We start from the raw sequence: 26727 nt of genomic DNA, 5'->3' as shown, positions 1-26727 counted from the left end.
ATGTACTCTGAAGCACTTCACATAAATATAAAAATTTAAATCACATCAATGAGTGTTCTGCTGAAGTGTATCTAAATCCTGACTCAAATAAAAAGCCCTGGTGTCAGCATCACTAGATGGCATGGAAAATATGAAAGGCAGGATTAAAACTTCATTTCTGAGTTGATCAGAGGGACGTTGTCCATCAGGGACAACAAAGTAATGTAAAAGAAAAAGCAGGAATACAATGTTTGACTTGCAGCATTACACTCACTGTGCCAGAAAACGTGAACGTTATGGATTCAGAATAACATTAACTCAGCCCACTCCTCATTCTGGATATCTAACGGCATGTTTTCACAACTGTTTGTAATGTATGTGTCAGATGGACTAAGTCTTTCTTGTGAGTCACATTATAACCAGAAAACTATGCCTGAGCTTTGCTTTCTCTCCTGCTCCATTTAAATCTGATGTAAAAACTTCTTTGCCTATCTCTCTCCATAATATGCACCTTCAAAGCATCATGCCAATGCTGAACATATGAAACACCCTTATTTAAATAAGCAAAACAAAATAAACCCCCAAACCCCCGCCCTCCTGAAAATTAAAAAAATAAAAATCCACAAAGAAAAATGAAAACCAAACACCACAAAACCTCACAAACCAAGTGAACAGAAGCCTTACCTTTGCATTATTTGTGTTTTTACTAGAGAATTACCACCATTTTCCAAAAATACTGTTTAATTTCCTGCCAAAACCATCCCTTTCAAAACTAAGAGAAACCACCTCAATGTTTCCAGTAATCCCCCAAATCAGTCCAGCACACACATTTTACAGAGGTAGAGGCTACTGAAGCCACAACTGCCTTCCCTGAGCATGTTCTCCTTACTCTTATTAAACTCATTCTCTCTATTCCCAACAGCAAACCTCAAGTTAAAAAAACTCCCCCCTGCCACAAAGACTTTAAAATCTCCAAGGACCTCTCCAGAAGCAGTGTCAGAGCCTCTGATCTCAGCTCTGACAACCAGGGATGTGCTACCTACACAGATCACACCTCTGGAAAGTGGATAAAGACAAGTAGAAGACCTGAAAAAAAAATTTTGTACAACAAAAAATGTTTGACCACAATTGTAGTTTAGAACTTTTGACTAATCTGTTAGTGCTTTCTTCAAGAAAGAAAAGCAGACACTGAGATTTCTACTAACCCAGGAATTTTCCACCATTTTCCTACTATTTAGGGAAATACATGCCCAAAAAATCTTAACACACCAGAATAAATTATGTTGAACTTCAATCTTGTGTAACATCTCAGACTCACCAGAGGGCTCAGAACAAGTTGGTGCCTTGCTCTGTATCCCTGTGTTGGAGAACTTTCTCCACCTCCACCCATAAGAGATTAAAAAAAACTACCCTGGGGTGAAGATCTCTAATAACCTCCTCTAGAGCCCAAACAGAGCAGCCCTTGACAAGACTGGGAAGAAGCATCAACATGAGGGTCCTTGCCACCTTAACACACTTTGTACACACTACTACTTTTCCCCAAACAAGAACATCATGTCAACAACAGAAAAGGAACATTTGAAACAGAAACACGTTGTACAAAACATTTCTCCTGTTCAATCACCACTTGACTCCAGCTCTTTCCTAAAACCAAATACAAAATAGTTCACAGTAGGACTTACTGTTGTATTTTATTTTATTTTACAAAGATTTGCCTTTAGACAAAACCAACTGGTGTTGCTCTGTGCTGGCTCAAGGCCAAACTGGACATGTATGTTAGTTGTGTTGAGCATTTATTCCAATCTTTTAGTAAAACTACATCCTTTAAAGCTTCCCTTTTTTCTGTGGTTTCATTTTGAGTGTTTATGATATTCCTGCATATTCCTCACTCTCTCAAGACTTTAAATTGTTGTCAGCTAATCTCCATAAGCAGGATCAGTATCTTCACCTAGGCAAGAAAGTACCTCATGAATAATTTCATATTTCAAAAATGAACTGATTCATAACAGTACATATTTTTTTCCTTAAGCTGCCATTTAACTTTTTGCAGTCCTATATACTAGGCATTGCACATCAGACAAAAACCTCCTCTAGGCATGCTTAGCATAACAGTCTGTTGAAATTCATTATATAATTTATATTAAGAAAAAGCAACTACAACACATTAATTGAAATTAAGAAAAGAAAAAGTAAATAAGGAGTACCAAGAAAGAGCAGAAAAAATTCTGAAGCCCCACACAAAACTTACATGACAAACAAATTTCTGACTTGTTCTCCATACTTCTATCCCCTTTTGGTTGAGGGAAAAACCTTGACAGCTGTATATATACACCAGGGTTATTTATTTCCATGAGTTAATCTGTTCTCATGGCTGATTTCTGCCACCGAAACTGCAGAAGGATTAAGGCCACCTCTGCCATTCTTCTTTAGAACCTATTACATACCCTATACACATATATTGAGAGAATATGTCTTAAATACAGTTGCCTAGAAAGGAACAGCTTGACTACTAAATCTTTGACAATGACCTGACAGTTTTTAAGTCCACAATTTTTTAGTCTACAATTTAAAAATTTATTAGTTACAGAGACTCTTTAAAAGGCTATTTGAGCTTTCCTTGTTATTTCTAATAAGTGTGAAATGTTTATTCTTGATTATTTATTCATTAGAGGAGAAAGAAAGAGAAGCCAATTTTATGTCATATGTTTTGAAGCTAATCTTTACTCCCACCAAGAGCCTGGGAGTTTGTTGCTTTCATTTCTGACAGTTGCAAATGGAAATCTGTATCTAGGCATTGGTATCATGTTCATCACAGTACTATCTGGGCAGCTAAACTAATTATATCATTCCAGCTGATACTGCAAATATTGGCTCTCTCTAGTATTAACTTTTTAAATTCAAGCTGCACCAGCTATTATAACATGAACTGATGGGGATATTTTAGTGAAAAGATGCATCTCACACTTAGTTTCAACAATACATGCTATTGTCACAGGCATATGACGACAGCTTCAGGTGATGAGCTGAATAAATATTTAAAGAGCCAAGTAAATTCTCACATAATTTTCACTTCAGCATCAAAGAATAAAATGTAGAGAGTTCTCTAAGCGAAGTCCTCTCAGAAACACACAATACAAGGCATGAAATCCAGAGGAATTCCTATGGTGTTACAGCAATACTTCAAAAAAGTACTCTGGTAACAGAGTAAAAATACAGATTTCTGAGCACTTATGTACTAATCCATTTTCTTCTGTGTCTGGGTCATATTTGTTTCCAGCAGCATTGGTTGAGCAATGTTCTCAATATTCAGATCCTTTCTTTGCCAGTGGCCAGAACTGAGCAGAACTTGATAATATATGGACCACAGCATCATTAATGTGGCATTGCTGAGCTGCTCTGTTTCCAAGAGCTTCATCAAATGAGGAATTGTACTCTTTATGGATGACCAAGGAAGAAGAGTGACATTCCCTTCCTTCATTCTGGTTACTTGAAATTTTGCCAAAGCCTCCAGTGCTTGAATTTGAATATTTAAAATATGAGAAGTCCTCTCTGCCCTAACTAAGCCTTCTCATAAGATGATATTTTCAGCAGCAATGCCACGTGAAGGCTGTGTGTACCATACAGGAGGTTACCCTCCCAATTACCATTCAAGCATCCCACAAAGATTCCTGCTCAAATGGTTTGTGCACATGCACATGAGTCTGCTTTCAATTAAACTGCATTCAGAATAATTCTACCTGATAAATTAAAAGAAATAAAAATAAAGTTAATGACCTGGCAGCAGCAATGCTTAAGCAAACAAGTTATTCAAACACAATCCAGCCTCCTTTGCTTTAAGGAATTACCATAAAGTTAAACAAAAATGTATATGGATGAAACTTGTGATTACTACAGCAATGTCCATTAACTTAGTTTCAAACTGATCTTGAACCCCAGGGTACACAAAGCCAAGAACACAACACTTGATCCCTGGAGCTGCAATGGTTCAACAGGAAAGATGTTGCCTACTAAGTGCCAGGATAACATGTGCCTTTTTGTTCAGCTGCATCCCAGTCACAGCACAAAATTGCAACAGCAGATGAGAAAAGGCAAGAAGAAAAAAGCTTCTTCAAACTATGGTATAAGTAGAAAAGACCAACCACTTTGAAGAGTAAACTCTAAGGCTGGAAAGGAACGGACAAAAAAGGACAAGCAGGAGAAAAAGTGAGCAGAAAAGGAAGTTGAGGCAACATTAAAAAATCTAGATGTGAGGAGTAATCTTAACAGCTCATTAGATGTTTAGTTTTCTTTTCCACCTCATTTTGGAGTAACAAATCCGCGTATTTGTTTATTCTCATGTGGTGCTACACTAGAGCTCTAAACTGCTCCCTCATGTAACATACAAGAGTAATCCATTTCTCCATTTGTGGCACACTTGTGCACTGGGATTTGGAGGCTTTACCATCAGATCCTACAACTCAGTATGTTGGTAATTCCAAAAGAGCTACAGAATACAGAGTACAAGAGACTACACATGGACATCACAGCAGCCAGCAGTGTCCAGGAGTCCAAAGACGATGCTAATGTGGAAAATTAGTGGGGAGAACACCTACACACATGGGGCAGCACATACAGTCACCAGTGGAACTGTCACACTTCAGTGCCAATCAACCTCTGAACAACTCTGTATCATGTTCCTGTCAGTACAATGGTTCCTTCTTCTTCAGCTCACTTTCTTTCCCACCTTGTAATTCTGTCACAACTTTCTTTAGCTTTTCTAACAATTCTCACTGGACAAAATGTTTACTGAAATCTTGACAGAAAAAATCTTATTGAAAATTCATCATCATATCAAATAAAAGTATGACATTCATATCACACAGTATTTTCTTAGAGTCAAGATCACCTTGCATTATTTTTTTCACTTTAAACCCCACTGAAGAGTGTACCACTTCTTAGACAGTAACAATTCTCTGCATTAACTAACTATTAAGGAAAAATTACCTGCATGGCAATGGCACAAATTACACACTCCAAATTAATCTCATGCATTAACCACTACCAGTCAGCATTGCAGATAACCCTGCACAAGCAAGCAGTGCCATGGAAATGCTGCAGAAGCTAAGCCTACCTTGGGGAGCAGTAGTTTCCAGCAATGCTGCATGTCCAGGCAGAGCCTTGATCCCAACAGTCATTTCAAGATTACTTAAATAGAAGCAACACAGAAGGTACAAATATCTTCTTTTTCAGATTCACTGTAGGAAGAAACTCATATGCTTTGCCTTCTAATGGATGAGAAGAATGACCCAATCTTGTACCCCAACTGTCTTTGTCTGGGAAGGAGCACAGGGTACACCTAGACCTCCAAGAACGGCTGCAGATGAATTCCAGTATTTGAAGAGTTAATTGGCCAGCACTGACTAGGTCAGTTTTCTGCCTACAGAGATCACATTAGACACACAAGCTCCAAAAATACAGTGTATGGTTTGGATTAGCACTGTTCAGGTTGGCTGCTCTCCCCTGGCTTCCTTCCCTTCGCTCGGACCAAGTAGAAAAAACTAAAAGCCCCACAACGTACATCAAAACCCCTTTCTATTATATATTATCCCTGGTTCTGAATAAAACAAACCTTAATGCACAAAGTCCTTTATCTTGCTCCTTCACTTTACTGTACCTACATGACACTCAATAAAAAAATTGCAAGTGATTTGAACTAAACATGGTATTTCAGTAACAGGTAGTGAATGAATAGCAACATACAAATCTCTTCTGCACATTTTCATTCCTGAGGGTTTTTTGGTAAGTTTAAAGGTCTAAAGTTAACATACAAACATACAATTTTGTATGTTTTTCTAATACAAACTTAAAATGGACTTAGTGCTTCGCAGTCTTCAAGTTTTGTTGACTTTTTTTTTTTGAGGGCTTGGTGTTGGTTTGGGTTTTTTTAAAATGTGAACTAAAACAGAAATAAAAAAACAAAACCAAAAAAACCACACAGTAAAAAGTTACAAAACCATACTTGAAAATGAGGGAACTGATCTTCAGAAAGAACTCAGCATCTGCTACTCTTATTCTCTTAAGAGATCAAGCCAAAAAGACTTGAGAAGTTTTTATTGCCAGATCTAAATTTCATTCCACAGGCACAGGATCAGATCTTTCATCCTTTACTTAACCACAAAGAACCGTGCAGAGCAGTTTTGTTCTTCCAAAACAACTGATAATATCCTAAATGCTCAAAGCAGAGTACTTTCCAGTATAAGCCAAATCCTGCATATTTTGCTTTTAAGCAATGCCACAGCAGATGCAAAACCAGTAGGATTCATGCTGATGTTTTCTAGGAAAGAAGAAAATCTCCAAAAAACCAAAACCCATGCTTTAGAAGCAGCAGGCAAATAAAGTTTAATTGTTGTACTGAATTAAACTGCATGTATAACATTATGTTTATACACTTAATTTATTGCTTTAGGATTTAAGACTCTTTCATTTTTGCACCCACATCTTTTAATATGCACCATAAACTACTTTTCACAATTTTACCAGCTACATTTACATGATTCTCCCCCAACCCAATTCTCTGAACTGCCCTTCTTCACACATTCCAATGAAAAGAAAATGTTCAAGGCAAGCAAAACTCCCTTCCCAGCAGAAGACCTGTTGCATTTGAAAGGCTGTTTGTATCAGTATTGGGCAAGAAAAACCCAAGCAGCACAGGAAGAAACAGATGCAGAAACAGTATTCAGACACTCTCAGAATATAGAGCAAGGGCTCTCTGTACTCACAGTGCTAGAAGCAGTCAACACTGCAATTTGAAAGGGGCATATTAGGAGGCCCAAAGTGCTCAAAATGGTAAAAACAAAATCTTCTTCAAGACTGAACCATGAAAATCCACATACAAATGTCTTTGTGGCCCAATTCACTGGGGTTTGATCCAAGTTCATTTTTTGAGATTTAAACGTCCTCTGACAAGGCTTAACTGTGCAACTCTGTGCAGAAGTCCTTAAATAAACTACAATTAGTTCTTACTACATGTATGTACATACTAAAGCTCACTAGTCAGAGGTCCTGGGACACCAGTTTGACTGAAATACTTTCATGGACAAAAGTAGATCTCTCTGTTACAATTTTAATAGCTGCAATGGTTTGAATGGTTATCTTGCAAATACTATTTGAGTTATTCTATCAGACAGTGGAGAATTTTTTTGTTGTACTAGCCATAAAAGCTACAGAACGTTTGCCAAAACACAGACCAAGGTTATCTAGCCTACAAAAAAAAAAAGCTTAGAAGAAAACATCTCTTTTCATATAGAGCCCCAGCAAAGGTCTTCACACTTGGCTGCCACATCCATGCTCTGGGTCTTGTATACCTGCAGCCCTGATCACAGGTAAGGCAATGCTGAGTGGACACTTCCAGGACAACCAGATCCATGAGCTGTGTACATCTCTCTCTGCCTCCTCACCCAATTCAGATTTGACCTTTGCTATGATTCTTCTCACCTGGATAAGGAAGGCAAAAAATACCTTTCCCCCACTGAAAGGAAAACACTTTCCTTTTTCAGTTAAAGTGTGCTATAAAAAGAGCCAGCAGTACTGGAGTTTGGCATTGATCCTCACTTAAACTAAAATCTCTAAACAACATATACTTTAGATATCAGTAAAATAAAAACCCGCAAGTAAAACAAAGTGAAACTCAATTGTAAAAAATCCTTATTATTCAAACTCCAGTAACTTCTATAAAGCAGAAATACAAGTGTCACAAGTTGCTGCAGTTTATAAACTCAAAGACTATAGAGATTGAAAGACCACTGAAATAATCTGAAATGACATTTAGAATTCTGCCAACACTATGTTTTTGCTGCAGAAATCCTAGGTTCATGCTCTTCAAGGTGGATTTCAAGTGCTCAGGAGCAAATAGCACTAACTCAATCGGATAGTGAACTGTTTGCTGTGTCAAAGCTTTTTGCCAAACACATATATATAATTTTTCTTTCTGCTGTATGGATAATCAACCCCAGATGGCAATTTACATAGGCAAAGCATAAAGGAATCCATGCACTGCTGGTGCTCTCAGCCTCAATCAGAGCAAGCATGGGCATTTGAGAATGTCACTGTTTATTTTTAATTGCTGTGTCCCTCCTTTGTGCAGGTTCAAGCGGTCAAAAATGTCCAAGTCCATTAGTAGAACTGGAAGGTGATGCCACTTCATTTGGTGAGAGGGCTCTTGAAATTTAAAAAAAGCAGCTAGTTTGTAATGTCCCTAAATGTACCAGCTGTCAATCTCAGTTACCATTGGGTCAGGGCAAAAAAAGGTCAGAGAGAGTCATAAACCACAATGTGTTGTGAAATGTGCTTCCTCTGTTACCTTGTATGCCTGAGAAAGGTTTGACCTTTTATAGGTATCCTAACCCAGCTCTGCATGATGCTGGCAGGGGTAAGTACAACACACAGCTCAAACCTACAAACATTGCTTCCTTTTCCTGTGCCTTGCTTACCTGCCTGTGCAACATGAAGGTGAATGTCCACAAGTTGCTAGTGCCAAAATACAAAACTCTGCCCACTGCTATTATCAGAGGCATGGACACATCTATTTCACACACAGCAGTGGAAGGTTTAATTCATTAACAGCAACTGGAAAAGTAACTAAAACTTTGAGGGAAGTTGTTTATGACATAAGAGCCAAGTGATCTGGCTTTTCTTTGCAAATGACCTGTTTATCTGCTAAGCTGTCTGTCACTTCAGTGACTACTCTCCTAGCCACCTGGGAAGAAAGCCCACTAAAACAAGTCACACTTGAAGTCTTTTTCACTGCCCTTTTAAACACCAATTTCCAAGTTATTTGCTATATTTTTGTCATTTCTTCCTTTGCATGAATTCTCAAAAAGCAGATTTATTCCTAAACATATTTCTTCAAAACATTCTTGGACTACAGTTGAAAAGCAGAATAGTCATTTCCAGATATAATCTAATGATGCATTCTTTCTTTACAAAAAATAATTACTCTGCCCTGTCTCCCCCATCTCCTGGAGCACTAAATGACAGGAAGTTTGGCAAATGCTATGCCAAAAAAGAAAGCAGTGGACTTGCTGTGCAAGGTCCTATTTGGGCAGGAGCCATCTCCTACTCCTTGCACTCCTAACTACTTGTCCCTCTTTGGACCCCAAGCACAGGCCCACGACTGAGAACAGGACACAACAGCAAAGAAAGAACCTGCCAAGTGGAAACCAGGAGAGGTTGAAGCCAGAGCTACAATCCCAGCAAGCATATTCTGTGCAGGAATTGAAAGCATGACTCCCAAATAGGCTGCATGCTGTAAATAAGAATATGGGCAGTGAGGAACTCAGCTGGGGAAGCAGAAATGTCAGAGTACATATGGTACAAATCACTTCTATCAAAGGACAACAGGATATAAACTAGATGACCAGAGGTATCACTGAAAATGTTGGCCAGAAATTAATTGTCTGCTATTAGCCAAATACTTCAGGTGAAATCAGAATGCCTATATAGTCCTTCACTTGTCCTAACAGTAGAGTCAAAAATGAGAAAACAGCACGTTAACTCAATGAAATAGTTAAGGTCCTTATAGTAAGACGACTTGAAGATAATACTGACAGCATCAAAAGAGCCCCATCCAGGCTTGTTAGGTCAAAACTTGCCTGCCCACAGAATGTAATCAACTGGGCCCACTTTTAAGTGGTAGCTGCAAAATACTCCAAGTCTTAATTCATTTTGGGCAATTAATACTAAAGGAACAATCAAAGCAGTGATAATCAGTACCTGTGAAATAGATTTCACATGTTCCAAGCATAAAGTCACTTTGTTTTCTTTTAAAGGTGAATATATTTTAAGGAAATTAATAGTAACAACAGTTGAGCAGTTCAAAGGCCATTGGAAGGTCTCTGACTTTCCACAGGCTCTCTGAAGAGCCAATAAGCAGCAAGCCACCTACTGCATCCCAGCAGCTCTCTCAGAACATGCTGACACAAATTAAAGCTTCAGCAAACAAAGAGAATGTGCATCAAGCATTTCAATGCCCTCTTCTTGTCATTTCCTTTGCTTTCAGACACTTCTGGAAGCCTACCTATATGGATTCTTTTGCAAACCTCACTGCAGTGTATCTCAAACAAAAGTAACCTCCCTCAAACCTTGTTCAGTCCTTGGGTGCATCCCATCTTGGAAATGTGCCCACTTTGCTTCTCTGAATTTGAAAGCCTAACATGCTAATCCAGATCAGTCTTCTCTTCATCCAGCTAAATTATTGAACTTTACTGACTGCCTTATTTAAAAATCACTATGCCTCTTACTGTTACAAGTTGTGTAATAATAGAGTACAAAGATAAAAATTGCAAATAATGGAATAACTTCAGATTGGATGGGAACACTCTCTTCTTTGTTGAGTGTGTCTATCAGGAAAACCAGGGGGAATGAAAATGAGAGACTCACCTTCAGGGCAGGAATCTCCACATTGTCACCAAGGCTGACAGAGCCAGAAAGAATAGTCCCTGTCATCACTGTGCCTTGACCCTTGATTGAGAAACAGTGGTCGACTGCCATAAGGAAGTGTCCTGAGGGGTCTCTTGATGGCAGGTAAGCCTGAGACTTCAAGACCTGAAAAAAAAGATAAAAGCAGCACCATGCCTGGGTGAAAAGTCATGACAGCAACACAGCAGAAGGCAGGCAAGCGGATGATTGATTGAACAAGCTTGCAATTTTACTGATTTCAGGCATCTCCCAATGAGCTTAGAACTCACCAATGTCAAATTAACTGTGCGTGCCATAGAGGGGCTGCACACTTAGCAGCAGGAACAGTTCGATTTTCTGCCTTAGAAAGATTTGGTGCTGCACATTTAGCTTGGTTAGCAAAACCTCACTGGCGATAAAGTTGCTGCCAAACTCAATATAAACACTGCAGTAAAGCAAAGAGAAAAAAAAGCTGTACGTGTGTCATCTCCCCCTCTTTCATCCCTCTCTCAAAAGTACAATTTTACAGTGTGTTTTGCTACTTCAGCTTTTCTGGAAAATGAACTTATATACAGATATTAGTGCCCCATAAAGCCCATCTCTGAATCCCTCCCAAAAAAACTAATACTAGGTTAAGTTTTCAAATTCAACTTCCCCTTCAGATTTTTTTTTAGTGTTTCGTTAAGGATCAATCCATTAAGAAAAAAAACACATTATTTTCTAGAGAAATTCTCTGAGTTTAGCATTTTTCTTTTGTTGACAAATGCTATATTTCTGAAAATATATCATCAGACAAAAGATTTTAATTATATAAAGGAAGTAATGTACTCAACAGTGATTCAAAGGAACTGGTTCACTCCTGTGTCAAGTCACTTTTGATCTCTGTTATATCACCTGCATATACACTTGGTATTGCCTTTAACATCTGTTTTTAAGGTCAAAAACTGCAGCCCAAGCCCAGCCTGTAGTGGCAGAACAATGGAGCGTCTCTTAGGAAGGACAGAAGGGATAAAAGCTCCAAGTTCAATGGCAGAGCTCACACAGCATTTGCCAGCTCGTCTAATATTAGGTTTCAGTTGACAGAACAGCTGCAGTGAGCGTTTCCTTCAAAGGTTTTAACCCTGGAGAACATCCTAGTAAATCTAACAGGAACCAGATCAAGGCAGAAGTAAGCACTTGTATATCTCCTCATCTCTACAAGCTGCTGGGGACAGACTGGTCCTGGCTAAGTCCAGTCTAAGGCCATACCACATCCTACCCCCATGCCCATCCTGACTCACAGGAGCCTGGAAGGGGATACAGCATCCAGTGCTCTTCAGCCCTGTGGAATATCCTGCCTTTCTACAAGCTGGGCTGCCCAGGGACAGGCATCCCTAGATATTTTGATGACTGATGCTGCACCTTAACTTCTTTAAACCTGGCAGAATCCAAATCAGGATTTGATAATTCTTCAAAGAATAATGCCTTTGTTTTGGGACTCTTTTCTGCTGTCTGAAGCTACAGTGGCATCCCTCCACAGCAAAGATGCTCCTGTCCCTAAGATAATTACAGAAAGGGTCACAAGTCTATTGCAAGCTACATACTGCTCTCAGGTATTTTAGGTGTCCTGCCCTTCACAGTATAAACATCATGCCACATAACTAAGGGGTTTGAACATGTGAGAATGGATGTTTACATGTTATTACATTCTTCAGCAAGTACCTCAATTAATTCAGAAATACCCAGTGGATTCTCAGACTCTGGGGCTTCTGGTCCACCAGGCTTTGCTGCAACAGCAACAATAGGACATCCAGAGAATCTGAAAGAGAGAAAGACATTCAGCATTAGACCACAGTTCTCCTACACGTCAATATTAAGAACTTCCAGGCTCATCTGAAGGCTAGGAAACTTCCTAAGATTCCAATTTATCTGCTCTTCCCCCATTTGGACTGACAATTTCTTCCTGAATTACCAGCAAATCAGCACTACTGGACTTCACTATGAAAGCTTCAGTCTTGTTCCACATTAGCTACTGATTCAGTGCTGTGACAGTCAGATGCAAAATTCAGTTTATTTCAGAAGCAAAGGTCCGTTGTTACTCAGTCTTAATACAGTGGTTTGCATCCAAAGTCATTTTACCTGGAGACTAGCACATTTTTAACTTTCAATAAACAATTAAAATTCTAATGTAAAGTCATAACCTTCAAAACAGGAGCCAAATGCAAGATGCCTCATGATACCTACCTGAGTCTGCAAGATCTGTAGACAACAAAGATCTAAATCTACTGAAATCAAAGTCTGCAAAACTTGCAAAGGTTCAGAGAGAAGTACAGCCAGCTGACCTCAGTTTACCTTTTATCCTACAATCAGATTTATTATTCACGCCCTTAACTTACAGCAGCTTTTCTTTTTGCTTTTTTTCCTACAAATTCAGTCAGCAGACTTAACTGTTGCTCCCTAAAATATAACCTAATGGTTTTTACTGTGTTTTTTTCAAAAATCAGAATTAAGCACATAAAGCATATATTAAAGGAATGGAATAATGATCAGTAATTACATCAAAATGTGATTGGTTCTCATAGACTTCTGTCTTATGTAACAGATTCAGACAAAAATTATTTTGGCCATCCTCTTGACACCCACCCTCCACTGATTGTCTCACAAAAGGGAGCAAACTGGAGGGAAGAGATGGTGTTTTGCTAAAGAAGAAATGGTAAGTTCTATAAAGGGAGCTCCCTCAGTGACCCAGCTGTAATCAGGAACATGAGGTATTTTCTTTGTTTACATGCCACAAGCCTGAGGCATCTAAGGACAAGGGGTAATAAAAATGTGCACTGAAAATTCCTGTAATTAACCATAAAACTTTTGGAAATTTAGTTTCATACAAGTATTTCAGAGCACTGTATTGCCATAAACCAAAATTTATGCTGAACCAGATGCTTTACTCCTCTTCTCATACACCAGAACAAACTGGAGTAATTGTATAGTGCATTTAGAGGCATTTCTAAACATGATCCAGCCCTACTGAAACTCTTACTCTATCACACCAAATTTCTCTCAGCAGAATTTCGATCCTGCTGGACAAAGAAAAGCTGATGTGCAAATAATTTTTTTTAAAAAAATAGAAATTCCATTCCTAGAGACAATTTGTTTCAGGTTTGGTATCAATTCACAGAAAACTGAATTTTGATTAGGTAAATTCACTTTTTTTTTTTTTTTTTTTTTTTTTTTTTTTTTTTTTGTCTTCCATACAATCTCCTGACAACACTACAATAATTTCCTCAGCATTGGTGGCACCATCTACAACTGCAACAGCCTTCAGCTTTGCTTACTGCTATGGAATTCCACATGCACACCTATGTATGTAGTGAAAATATTTCAACAATTAAACTACTTGAAAGGAAAACAAAAACTAAAAACCACAATTGCCCTTGGAGGCAATTGTCAAATGGTACCAGAATATATCCTGCTAATAAGAACAGTTTAGGAAGAGAAAAGCATTTTAAAACCACACATTTGGAGATGTAAAGTCAAGTGGGAAAAAGGCTGTTGAGAAACTTCACATCCCTGAGATACAACAGAACAAACACTTTGCAATCATATTCAGATCAGCAGTGCTTTCAAAGCACCATCAAGCACAGACTGCACATGTGAAACCTGAATTTTGCATATCCCTCCTCTGTACTCTGAATCTCAATTCCTTGGATTCTTCAACTTAAAATGGGACCCAAAAATTATGCCCCCTTATATCCCTGGGCAAAGCAAAGATGTGCCACAGTTTCTGTGACCACATCCAACAGTTCTTCACCTGGATATTCTGGCTTTGTATTATCCTATCCAAACTCCAAGCAGCTCTTTAAATCAAAAAGCTTAATTACAGAAAAATATTTCTCTTCACATGAAGATGTGAGTTTGGAATTGCATCTGTGTTTCTGTAAATCTTTTTGCTCTCTTCTCATAATTTTTATAGATGTGCCAGTAAGGTTAAAAGCATGCTGGAAGAAAAATGTTGGTATTTTTGCCAACCCAAATTTTGTGACAAGTTACTTGTTAGTATTACTGTTCACTTACTTGGTATTTTCCAAGGTCTTCTGCATTTTCTTAGTCATCTTCTCAATGGCACTCTGTCTCTTCCCCTCTGGAAGGAGATCTATTTTGTTCAGAACTACCACCATCTTCTGGCAGGCAATTTGCCCAATTACCAAGCACTCTGCTGACTGTGTCTGCATCCCTTTTGTCACATCTATCACAAGCATCATCAAATCGATAATCTGGGCACCTGGAAGAGAACTCACAGTCAGTATTGCCACAGCATAAAAAGATTAAGGATCATTTTCTCAAATCATTTCCATTTAAAATTGTCAGCATATGTACAAATGCCCAGAAAGACAAACAAAACACAAGTCAAAGTAAGCACTGAATTCCACAGCTCTTTTGAAATTAAGACCTTGGGAATTTAAGCTATTATAGGCTATCATCCAGTCATAAGAACCAGGGAAGAATGTGATAGTTCAAGTCTAAGGCTGTTATCACTGCATTAAAAAGAAAATTAAGCTTGTAGCAACACAGGCATGACACTTGCCTCAATTAAAAATTATAATCTAAGCAGCCAAGCAAGAATCTAATACAGCCAAAAAAACACTGCAGGGAGTTGCACACTCAGAGCAACCCCAACAAGAGGCAACCTGGTACCCCACAAAAACATCCACAAGCCTCAGTCCCTATCTGCTTCCCACCATTTTTCTTTTGAAGGCAAAAATTTCATAAAAAACACTGTGATCACCTCCAGAAACAGGTTTACCCCAAGTCTAAAGAAATTATTGAATTCCTCAATATTAGGAAAGAGGCAATTCAAAACCTGTAATATGTCACACCATTCACTCCCAAATCAGATCCATATAACTTGAACAAGTGATTTCAAACAGGAACAGAGATCTGATTCCTAGATCTCTTCATGGGAAGGCTCCTAAATTTTAGGCTGACATTACTTATCACACTTATGGGTTATTTTTATTTTTCCAAGTATTGTTGTCATGAACCCTTAATCTTTTCACTGAAACAACCTGAATTTCATGGATTTCAGTATGTTTTCAAGGAAGCTTTTGATGAACATTGGGCCTTCCACTAACTACATTCTGAATTTTCTTGTTTCATTTGAGGTAACTGAAATACTTGGAATACCAAAGCAGAAAAGTGCAACAGACTCAAGTGTTGAGAAACACTTTAGCATAAAGAAGTAAAAAAAGTTGAAGTACTAGAGAGTCAAATACATGTGCCAAAAAAAGCACATTTTGAAAGATTATAAAAGCTAGAAATCATGTAAAATTCCAGCTCTCTAACTTAAGTACTTTTAACACTGGCCTTAAGATCAGAAGAACAAGAAATCAATACAACTGTTCCTTGTTCCTCCACCCTCCCCAGTTTTCCCCTTGCCTTTTTTTTGCTTTTAAGGCTTTTACAATGGCTATGACAACAGCTACCCTTGTTCCTAATTCCCATGAACTCAGGATAGGAAATCATTCCGAGGTTGAAGTGCATGGGTGAATGAGCGGGTGGGAACTACAAGAAAAAAATAATTATGGTTACAAATGACTATTTCAACCTACTAGAGCTTTCATCTTGTAATAATGAATGTTAAGCCCTTCAGAGCACTAGATGGATAATTATGGTATTTCCAGTGCCCCTGCAGAATTTTCACCAATCATTTCAAATATCTCCCCCTGACAAACCAAAGATGGACTTTATATCTTCAAAAGTAGTTTGCATTTTTATTGTTATGGGAATTGTATTGACTTAGAGCTTGCTTAAACTTAACACAAACATCATCAAGACTGTACAAAAGGCTCAGACTTTATACACCAGCCAAGTGCAAACCAAAAGGTCAGAAACCAAAGGAAATAAATGGCACGAAAACAGTTTGAGTGGAACAATGCACTTAATCAGAATCTGAATACATACAACAGGGCTGTTTTAAACTTAATACAGATATTTTGTATTACACTATTCTGCACAGCTGACATCCTTAAAAGGAATGGGAATAAATAATGAAAACCAAACCATTGAGTCCAATTCTTTATTAACACTATAAAAAGGACTTTCTGGTAGCATAACAATGCTGCAGCTTGAGCCTTACCAAAGATTACAGTGATTACTAAAGCACATCAATCCTCATGCTCCAGAACTAAGCCAAAGCAACCAGACCCAAACCTGGCCTTGAAAAGGGCAGCTAATAAGATGCATTATGTACAGTGTGGTATTTTCCCCCCCAAAAGAACACAAAATCTGCACTGAACTGTAATATGTAGTTTCAGTAAAAGGAGTCATTTTATCTTGAAACTCTCAATCAACTGCTTCAAATTCATTTGTTATAAAGCAAATGCTTGAAATTGCTGTATTTACAAATCTATTAGCAACACTTTAAAAGAGCCATAAAAATCATCAAGCCAATTGCTAGAAGGTCAAGAATGTCTGCCATGGGACATTGCATATCAACAAGATGATGCACAGAGAAAGAACTGCACATTCACAGGAAAACTCTAGAACCCATTTCCTTCATTGTCCAATTAGCCATGCATAAAGTTCATTAAATATTAAAACAAAATAATCTGGAGAAGAGTACAAGGATTCACCAACGTCACATTTAAAATCAGGAAAGTTAGCAAGGTGACAAAACTGTAACCCTCTTCCATCTACCACATAACACCTTATTCAAAACATTTTCTCCTCATAACATATATATGGTAATAGCAGACTTAGAATATGTTTAACTTCAAATTCACTACTTATAAAATCTCTAGTAAACAATCAGCTTATTATCATATCAGTTCAGTCAACAAAATGAACAATATTTCTGAATCATTTTCTGCAGCAGAGTAAGATTTAACAAGGAACAGTGAAGCAAAAATGGATTATATCAGTATTCTCATGAATACAACCTCACTTGGAAAGATTTTTCAATTGGGACATAAAAATATTGCAGATGTACTATGTGGAGACTCAAAGAACAGTAAAAAGAATAAAAAAGGGTGAAAATTTTACTCACTACTGCACTACCTGACAACAAAATGTCAACCATGGTGTCTTCTGCAAAATGGAACAGAAGAACTGAAAGACCAGAGAATTGAACTCTTCTAAAAAAAGGAGACAGAATATGTGCCTACATAGCTAAGAATAGTAATAATGAAGAGATTATGAATGATTTGAATATTCCTCAAGCCTTCAGAGCAAGAAAATGGCTTGAAATGACTTTGAACAAGGCAGAGACACACGCAAAGGACAGGTCTGCATATAAGGAAGAACAGCAACCAAAAATATTTTATCTGCACTGAAGCAGGTCACATAGAATCAATGAAAAAGTTAAACTAAGATACTCAAATTATTTCTTCTACAGAGACAACAGGGGTGTAACCTTTTATGTGCCACTTCATCTATGAAAGACATGTTCAAGAATACTGAGAAAGATAAATCCTGATGTGATTTCTCACTTTGCTTGAAAATGAAAGATCAATTATTGGAGTACCCTTTGTGTGATGACACACAGCTCAGATGAAGCCCTGTAAAAAGCAAATGAAATAAACAAGTTGTCATCAGAAAACACAACGGGGTGGAGAAAGATGGGAATTATACTTCAAAGATAAGCAGCTAAACCACAGCAAAAAAATAAAGTAGATAGTCTGAGTGAAGAAAAACAAACAAGAAAGATAAAACATGAACTGAGAGATTCTGGATGACAGCCAGATACAGGAAAAACACAAGACCAGCAGCACAGCATCACAAAGACTGCTAGTGCCAGCTAAACCTGGAGGCAGCAGCACTCATTTGTATCACAAAAGTGACAGGGAACACAAAACTCAGAAAATAAGAAAAATACCTTCACAGACAAGATAAAGAAAAGGTCCAGCTACTGCTATGAACACACAACCCATGCTAGCTCCTGAATTTTGAAGAATATCTGATAATAAAAAGTCATCAAGGAAGTAATTTATTACTCTTTTCTCAGGAGATAAACTGAATCACAGATGTCAGAGATCATGACAAGTTTCCAAAGAGCAGAAAGCAGCAACTCAAGCTTCCCTGCAGTGGCCATCAGCTCACTTTTTTTTCCACAGGAAGAGCAAAATGATACCACTTGCAACATCATTTCCAGCTAGCTCTCACTGGATGCTGAAAGAACTCACCATCTGCTGCCTAAGTACACTGAAAAAGAACAGTATGCATTTTAGAAGTATGTATTGATGAACTTTGAATCTTCAGGAGAAAATGCATGCATTCTTTATATCTGCATTATTTACTATATCTTCAAAACTTCTCTGAAATAAAAAAAAAAACCAAAACAACCTACCCAGAGTTCTAGGCAACAAGGCTGCAGACCTTCATCACATCAAATTCACTCCTCATAAATGTGCTTGGTGTCACACACAGTAAAAACCAGCTCTTATATCAGTGTTCACAGGGAAATGCCATGGGAGTACCCAAGACATCAGATGCATTTTCAAAAACAGTAAAGCACTGTAATTGCTATGTTTTAGTCTGGAACAGAATATTACATCTTAAGTAACAAACCTCCTTCAACCTCAACCTGTTGCAGTTCCTCATGTACATAAACTCAAAACAGCTTCCATTTGTGCAGCCTGTTGCATATTTGTAAATTTTATACTTGAACTCCCAGACTGAGCTGTGGCCCTACAGCAAAATATAATATTAACACTAATTTAGAAAAATATTACCTTAACAAAAAAAAACCCAAAACCCAACACTTCATGTATTAGTTTATCAGTTCCAAAAATGTATTACTATTATACATGCACTGAGCACACTTCAGAACCATCCAGATAAAATATCCAAGCACTAAATTAGCTACCAATTCCTTACTGAAAAGCTCACACAAAAGACACTTAAAAAAAAAAGCATAATCTCAACTGGTTTGTCTTTACCAAATGTAGATCAAGAATATGAGAGCATTTTTAAGTTTTATTATTTTGGCAAACATAACTAAAGTATGCATTAGATTCCAAATAATACATCAATATAAAGTTGACTTGGCTTCAAAAGGTAAAACCTGATGAGGGAGGGAAGAAGAGGGGATCAGGTCCCTGTGTGAACAAAGGGGAGGTTTAGCATGCCACACAAACATGGAACACAGGCACAGATTCTGAGTGGTGGCTTCTTTAAGCTACTGTGTCCTGTCCTGTTTGTGGTAATCTTTTTAGCTGACTCTGCACAAACAGTACAACTCTTGTTCATAGGCAGCAAAAGGAAGCAGAAAATGGAATTTGAAATGTAAAAATAAAATAATTGTGGGCCATGGGCTATAATTTGATTTCATGCTCTACAAGGAAATGAAAGAGGACTTCCTTAAACATTCTTTTTTTTTAAAAAATATGGTTTTTACCATGTTAGGATTTCCTCTAGTGTAGAAGAGAAAATAGGATTGTAGAAAATGTACTGTTCTCAAGTATCATTGCTACTCAAGGGCAAAGCTCTGTTTTAATGTGCACTTCCCATTCTGGGGAAGAGGAAATTCTTCAATTAATAAACCGGGTGGACTGAGGCGAGTTTTTAAGGTTTAATCAATTTCATCTGCACACAGGATAAAAAGACCAACTATTCTACCATTTTTACCTCCGCTATTCCACTTTAAAAAAAAAAAAAAAAAGAAAAAAATTAAATCAATGTTTTATTTTAAATTCTTTGAGGTTAGTATCTCCTGTCTCAGGAAATATTGTCTATATCATGCAGTGAGTATCCAACTTCCCTTTCACAGCCCCCTCCCCCCACTTTTTTTTTTGTTAAGAGACTTTATTCAGAAACAAGTAAATTATTCCCTGTTTTCATATACAGTTGCACCCTGGGAGATGTTACAAGTCCCACAGGATTTAGCTAGTTACCTTAGGGGAGGCACTGTGATGAATAAGGAAGATGTTTTACAGGATATGGAATCCCCCAAAATTCAAACAGAAATAGGAGGTGTGAGGCATGCACTCAACTGGGGAACATGAATTACACATGATGAAACCTTCTGTAAAGCAATGCAAATTGTGGGTCCAAACTGATACAACTCCTGTTAGGAAACACTTTGAAAAGAAAAGGAACTCCTGGAGTTCAAGCACCCCACCATCATTTCCGAACAGGCTATCAGCAGCTCAGAGCACAAACAGGGAGCTGTGCAGCTTCAAACTCCAGATCATTTGTAACATTAGATAGAAATCATCAGACTGGCAACCCACAACATTTGAGTGCACAGTAAAGCTTAAAATTAGAAGCATTATGTCATTACATGAATTCTCTTCAGATGAAAACCAGCCACTGTGGTTGGTCTGTAACTGAGAGCCAGAAAGGGAAAGCAGTGTGGCCATAAGGGCGTAATTGGAAGAAGTCCATTTCTTGTATGTCAAGAACACATCTATTACAGTTATTATTTGTAAATGTGAGTTCAACTCAACTACAAGTAGTAGGTGGTAACTCCTCATAAGAAATAAAAGGGCTCCTTTGCAAAAGAGGGCACACAAGAAGCCCCTTGAATAAACTTTATACTTCATCTGCCAGAAGAAACAGTGTGCCATATTGTTCTGAAGAGGGTAAAGGCACAAATGCCTCTACCATCTCCTTTGTCAAGTCATCCAAGGATCTATCTTGTTTGAGTAAGCTCTAACTACATGTCAGAAACAAGTCTGTGTTCTTCAAAGGGAGGAAATGCCTGTAATGATTAGAGTATGTCAATAAGCTTGATCAGCCATGCTGAAGTAGCACAAACAAAGCTGATAAAGCCTCTATGAAGGTCATGCTAAGAAAGACTGAGGAGTATCTTCCAACAATTTATCACATGCTGGTCTAGCTATTGCAACATTGTACACAGGATTAAGGTTATATTAAATGGATGAGTTATTGAGAAAAATAAAAATCACAAACCTTAAAGTGAAAACACACTCAAAAAACGCAGAACAACACAGGAAGAATGAAGGTTATCAAGGGAACATTTGCAAGAATTTACAGTATGTAAGGAGTCTCATGTTGTTTTCAGCCTCTTCAGAGGAAGGCCAAAAGCACAAGCCTCAGAAATGTCTGAACACTTTGGTAGTTTCCACCACTTATGGAAGAGAGACTATTCTTAAAGGCAAATATAGGAAGCCATCATTGAAATCTAACCAAATTCTCTAGTTAAATACACATTAAAATTACATGTAGCTTTGTAAAAATAATAGGTAAAATTATAGAGAAACCTTCCTCCAACACTTCCAGATAGAAATTCACTACCAAAGAGAGATTGCTATGAGCCTTTTTAATTTAAGCAACAAATTAATTTCCTATACTTGTCCTGCCCTCTCCCCAACACAAACAGAACCTAAGTACACCTCACCTCCTCCCAACCTGAGCATAAACCAGAGCAGCACAAATAATGGCCACTGCTAAGGACACATCCTTCTCCAGCCAAGGAAAGGCCACAACCAATACCCTTCACTTCCACTGTAAGGGAAAAGGCAATTTTGCCCATATGGTTACAAGCCAGGGCAATCACACACTTGACTTTGTTACTGCACTGCAACAGTCCACATATTGTTAGGATGAACTGAAAGAAACTTAAGTACATGTGTATATACACAAAACTAGTGCAATTATTCCAGAAAATTCTGAAAAGGCACAGTCATTATATGCTGTTCAATGCAAAATTGTTTCAAGTTTAGAAGCAGCAAACAAAGGTAAAGTATTAGACTTTGCCTATATACAATGTAATACTGAAAAAAAATACTGCATTTCGATCTTTCTGGAAAAAGAATCTTAAAGTAGCTTGAAAAAAGGAAAAAAGACAAATGCAGTTAGGTCCTTCACAAAGAAAAATCCATGTAACAGCACACAGTGACAAAAGCAAATGGAGTGAAAGAACAGAAATAAAACACCTCTAATAAAAGAGCACAGTCAATTATATAATTTTAAGCAGCACAACAATTCAAATTCAGTGCTGCTAAATACCATTTGTCTTTAGACAAATAAGAATACAACTTTGATATGTACACCATAGATGAAGCTTCATTTTTTAAATTAAACATTTATGAACTTATCCTGTGTAAGAGGTATTAAGATGAAAATTAAAGGGATTCTTTATTCCATCACTGACTTTCTTGTTTGTCCCTCAAAGACAACCATTTCTATTATTTCCAAAGAAAATGTAGCAAACCAGATGAGTGACTACTAGGGTCTGGCATTTAAATTCCTGTTCTTTAAATAAATATTTCTGTCAAAAACCAGAAAATCACCCCAAATGAAAATCCTATAGACAATGAGGGGAGGGCAAAGCAAACAATCCTTGCCTTGTAACATGAAATGCCACGTAATACATAGCATGTGTAAAAATGGAGGTAAAGCACCATATGAGAGAAGACGTCATCCTCCATATGTACCAAAGTCCTTTTCTGTAATATTACCTATTACTAGATCTGAATTTCTATACTGACAGGGCACAAACTGGACAGAGTCCAAAACAGACCTCTACTTATTTTAATGCTGAAAACACAAACTATGGTACGGTTTTTAAAAGCCTACATATCTTGGAAGAGCAACAATCATTCTGAGTAGATACAGATGACTGCTACAAAAAAAGGTAGCATTTGCTGAATTACTCAACACCGTGGTATTTCAGCTGCATTAATTTCTTTCTTGGCTTGAAGTCAAAAGTGCATAAATTGTGAATTAGTTAGCAAACATTAACTTTTTAAAGTGTCATTCATATATATGTATATGCAAATACAGACACCAGTAAAAACTGAGAAGTTAAGTATTTAGGATACTGCACAAATCTACAGTGAAGTTACTTAGCATTTTAGAGTGAGCACCATTATACAGCTCATTAGCCATGGAGAACTATCTGTGGCATATAGTAAGAAAAACTACTATTTCATGGACTTGAAAAAAAGCATAGAAGAAACCAATTGTGCTATTACTATCCAAGTAATAAACCTGGTTTATCTCTGAGTGTTTGGTGGGATTTTGTCTGTTTTGTGCACTACCTGCCTTTACTACACCTAGCAGAAAAAAGTTCCGTTTCATATTCTGGAATTCAGGCTATAAAACATTTCAGGCTATTTCAGTATTTGTAAGTTCCCAAATGTCATACAAAAATGGCATCTGTAACTTCAGAAATTCATATCAAACCCAAACTTAGAAACTGGCAATGAAGTGCCCTGCTCCTTTTGCCTGGAGTAGTTTAGTTCATAAAATAAGATTTCTGAAACAATATGACAGGAAGTTGTGTAAGAAATCAACACTTTAGGTTCATGCTTCAGGAAAAAAGCTGCAAAGTATAAAAACTGGAAAATGGATGCTTGTAAAACCCTGCTTTGACCTCCTCAGATGTTATTGTGTGCTCAGGATTCTAGTAAGCTTTCCTAGTACCTAATGAGTGATTAGTTCAAGTTTCACACTTGTTATTCAGAGGTATTTTGTTTTGGTATCAAGGCCACGTGTGTTTTTGCTCTCCTCTGAAGAGTTAAATGTAAGGTAACATTACACTTGGGCTTTACATAGTGACCATAAATGGTCCCTGATGGTCCATAAAGCCTTTACTGTAAACACTGAAAAGCAAACAGGTCAGAGGACCAAGAAGGGAAAAAAAAAAATCCTTTTTATAGTCTTGACCCATATCCGCTTTACATTTGCTCTCTACAGGATCTCCTGCCAAGTTTCAAGTAAAAAAAAAAAAATGTATTTGCATGTGATAATGTTAAATATGTTGCAAAAAATATAACTACAAGTATGACCATTCTGTCCTTTGCATCTTTCAAAGATTACAGACAGAGACCATCTCTGAAGCTATTTCCAAGACCTGAATGAGAAAACAGTAGTTTAGAAGTACAAAAAGAATCGAACATCTGGAAGAACTGCAAAGGCACTGAAGCTGCACCAATGAGGACATGAGCCCATCTCCAGTTCTGACTTCCACATGTCTGGAGTCTTCTGCTCCATCTCCAATGGCTCAGTTCACACCACACAGAAACACAGTATTCCCAGCGCCAAGGATGTTGCACCTGGGGTTTCTCCACAAACTGGAGTGTGAGACAAATATTGAGTGAAAGCCTCTCTGGTACCTCCCTGATACTACAGGATGCTCAGGTCAGAGCTGACAGCACCCTCTACCAGTACTTTCACTACCAATGATAAGCCATCCAAAACCAGGCTTATACTGGGAAAAGAAAAGCAGTACAAAAATTACTGGAATAACTCAATCTATTTTCCAATACTGTTTCAGGGAGAGGAGCACATAGACAGCTACCAGTGCACACATTTTCCCTCAAAGCAGCAAGCTGTTTCAGTAAGTAAACTCCTGTATTAGCTTTCCAGACAATTTAACACTCTGATTTCCAAGAACAGACCACCTGAAATGTTTCCTAACCAATGTCTTCCTATTTCTGTCCATATTTGAATCTACTATTACAAACTGGTACTCAGAGAAGGGGCAAAACCAGACCCATGAACAGTAACTATAGTTACTGTTATAAGTTTCTATAAATTCTGTTCTCTATCAGTACTACTTCACACTCAGCTCTTCAACTTTTCAAGCTCTTTTAACATTTGTACAAGATGGTATCTTGCCATTAGCATACCTAGGATTCGATCACACCCATGCCCCCATGCTGTAACATAGAGAGAGCCAGCACATCTCAGAAATCCTTACACAAGCAATACACAACTTTAGTACTTGATTATCTCAGGATAAAAAGATTGTGCTATGCTTAATGACCAACTAGTTGATTTTCTCCTTCCCAGAGAACTGGACAACTTACTACAGTGCATACGTTGCCTCCCTCGGGGTGCTTTGGAGAATTACTGAATTATAAACATCTTGGAACATGTTAGAATTTCTTTAAGCATATTTTTATCAGTTTAATATTAGATGACAAGGAGACTTTTTTGCTATCTTTTGTGTTAACTTCTTCAAGTTCTGCCTAGCCAAAGGATATCTCACTGTAAATTCTTGTTCACTCTTCTGCCATATCTTTAAAAGATCAGCCTAAAGAAAAGTTCCATGCAGCAGTCATTGGAGATAAGGACCATCACACAGGTAGATAGACCTGAATATACATTTAGATATGCAACTCCAAACTTCCAAAACCTATAAACAGCAGTTTGCATGCAGTCAAAAACAGGTATAGATATGGAAGTTCTACCTGAGAGATACTGCTGAACCACCTTGAAACTCTTGACTCCAATTAACTTTTCTCTACCTAAATTCAGTGGTTTAGGCCAACTACTCTGAAAATCCTGGAATGCACTGGAATCCCTAAGAAACACACAAATCATCCCCTTGATCACAGAGATTTGCTACAGGATTCTCTTCTCTCCACCCCTCTGTAAATTCAAGGACATTAACCTTCTAGTACACCTGCAGCTTTAGATACTCAACCACCACCAGTAAGAAAATGATTTAAAACCTTGTACAAATCAAGAGCATATTTCTACAAGACTAGTAAAACTAAATTTTCTTAAACAATTCTGTCACCGAGTCACCAAGCCCAAGGGTAAAACTCCAACTCATCAGATTCTAAATCATTCTTCTACCAAAAAAACCCCAGTGTTGTGTACAAAGCTGAAAAAAAAAAAAAACCAAACAAACAAAAAAACAAGCCCCGAGGGACCTTCTCTCTGTCTTTAAAATAAAGTAAGCCAAAGTCTTGCACCCTGCATTAAGGAGCTTCTTTTGTATTAAAATTCAGTCCTATTATGTTTTTACAACACTGCATGCACACTGTCCTAACAAAAGAGTTATAGAAGAGTATGGGAAGATATTCCTGCACAGCTCTCAGATGTGCTTCATCTGAGAACATAAAACAAGATTTTTGTAAAAAAAAAAAAATAAAAAAATTAAGAGTTTACATTTTTCTTTTTCTCCCCTATCCTCAAAAAAAAAAAAATTTAAAGATTGCTAGGGGCAATGAAAAATGCATTCTTTAATTTTCTGTTCTCCCTCCACAATACTGAAATAACATCAGTCAGGGTTATAAACATCTGTAATTGCCAGGGGAATGTACAATACATTCAGAAACTCCAGGCCCACATATCCTGTAGCTCTGCACTTCACAAACAAAAGGTTGGGGAAAGAAAGAGGGGGTGGGGTACAGGGAATAAAGGCTTAAAGATTAAAGTCACAGGCAGAGACAGACGGCTCCGTTTTTTAATAACTGAAAACACTAGTTGTGCCTGAATGTGCTCATTGTTTTATGGCAGGGGGGAGAGTCTCTGCATGCTGGACTGGCTGGCGACAGCCTTTGCATCAAAAATAAGATTTGGGGGGGAAAAAAAAAAAAAAAAGAAAAAGAAAAGGAAAAAAAAAAAAAAAAAGACACC

The 26727-nt window shown here is 37.6% G+C and overlaps 1 protein-coding gene and 1 long non-coding RNA gene across 2 annotated transcripts in view; both read right to left on the bottom strand.

The window, feature by feature from the left end:
- The window catches only part of EEFSEC (eukaryotic elongation factor, selenocysteine-tRNA specific), a 115698-nt gene that overhangs the window by 70322 nt on the left and 18649 nt on the right, over positions 1-26727 (bottom strand). The window contains exons 2-4 of the mRNA XM_056501705.1: positions 14464-14671; positions 12115-12211; positions 10396-10560 (exon numbers count right to left, since the gene is read on the bottom strand). Of these exons, the coding sequence (XP_056357680.1) occupies positions 10396-10560; positions 12115-12211; positions 14464-14671 (470 nt within the window). The remainder of the gene's footprint in view (positions 1-10395; positions 10561-12114; positions 12212-14463; positions 14672-26727) is intronic.
- On the bottom strand, positions 1662-5198 carry LOC130258388 (uncharacterized). The gene is made up of 2 exons (XR_008841503.1): positions 5090-5198; positions 1662-1927 (listed from the first exon to the last, which is right to left on the bottom strand). It is a non-coding gene; the product is annotated as an uncharacterized LOC130258388 (long non-coding RNA).

This window comes from Oenanthe melanoleuca, chromosome 12 (genome assembly GCF_029582105.1).
Source record: "Oenanthe melanoleuca isolate GR-GAL-2019-014 chromosome 12, OMel1.0, whole genome shotgun sequence".
Taxonomy (NCBI): Eukaryota; Metazoa; Chordata; class Aves; order Passeriformes; family Muscicapidae; genus Oenanthe; species Oenanthe melanoleuca.
The sequence above is the reverse complement of the archived record's forward strand: the minus strand, read 5'-3'. Positions and strand labels throughout refer to the sequence as shown.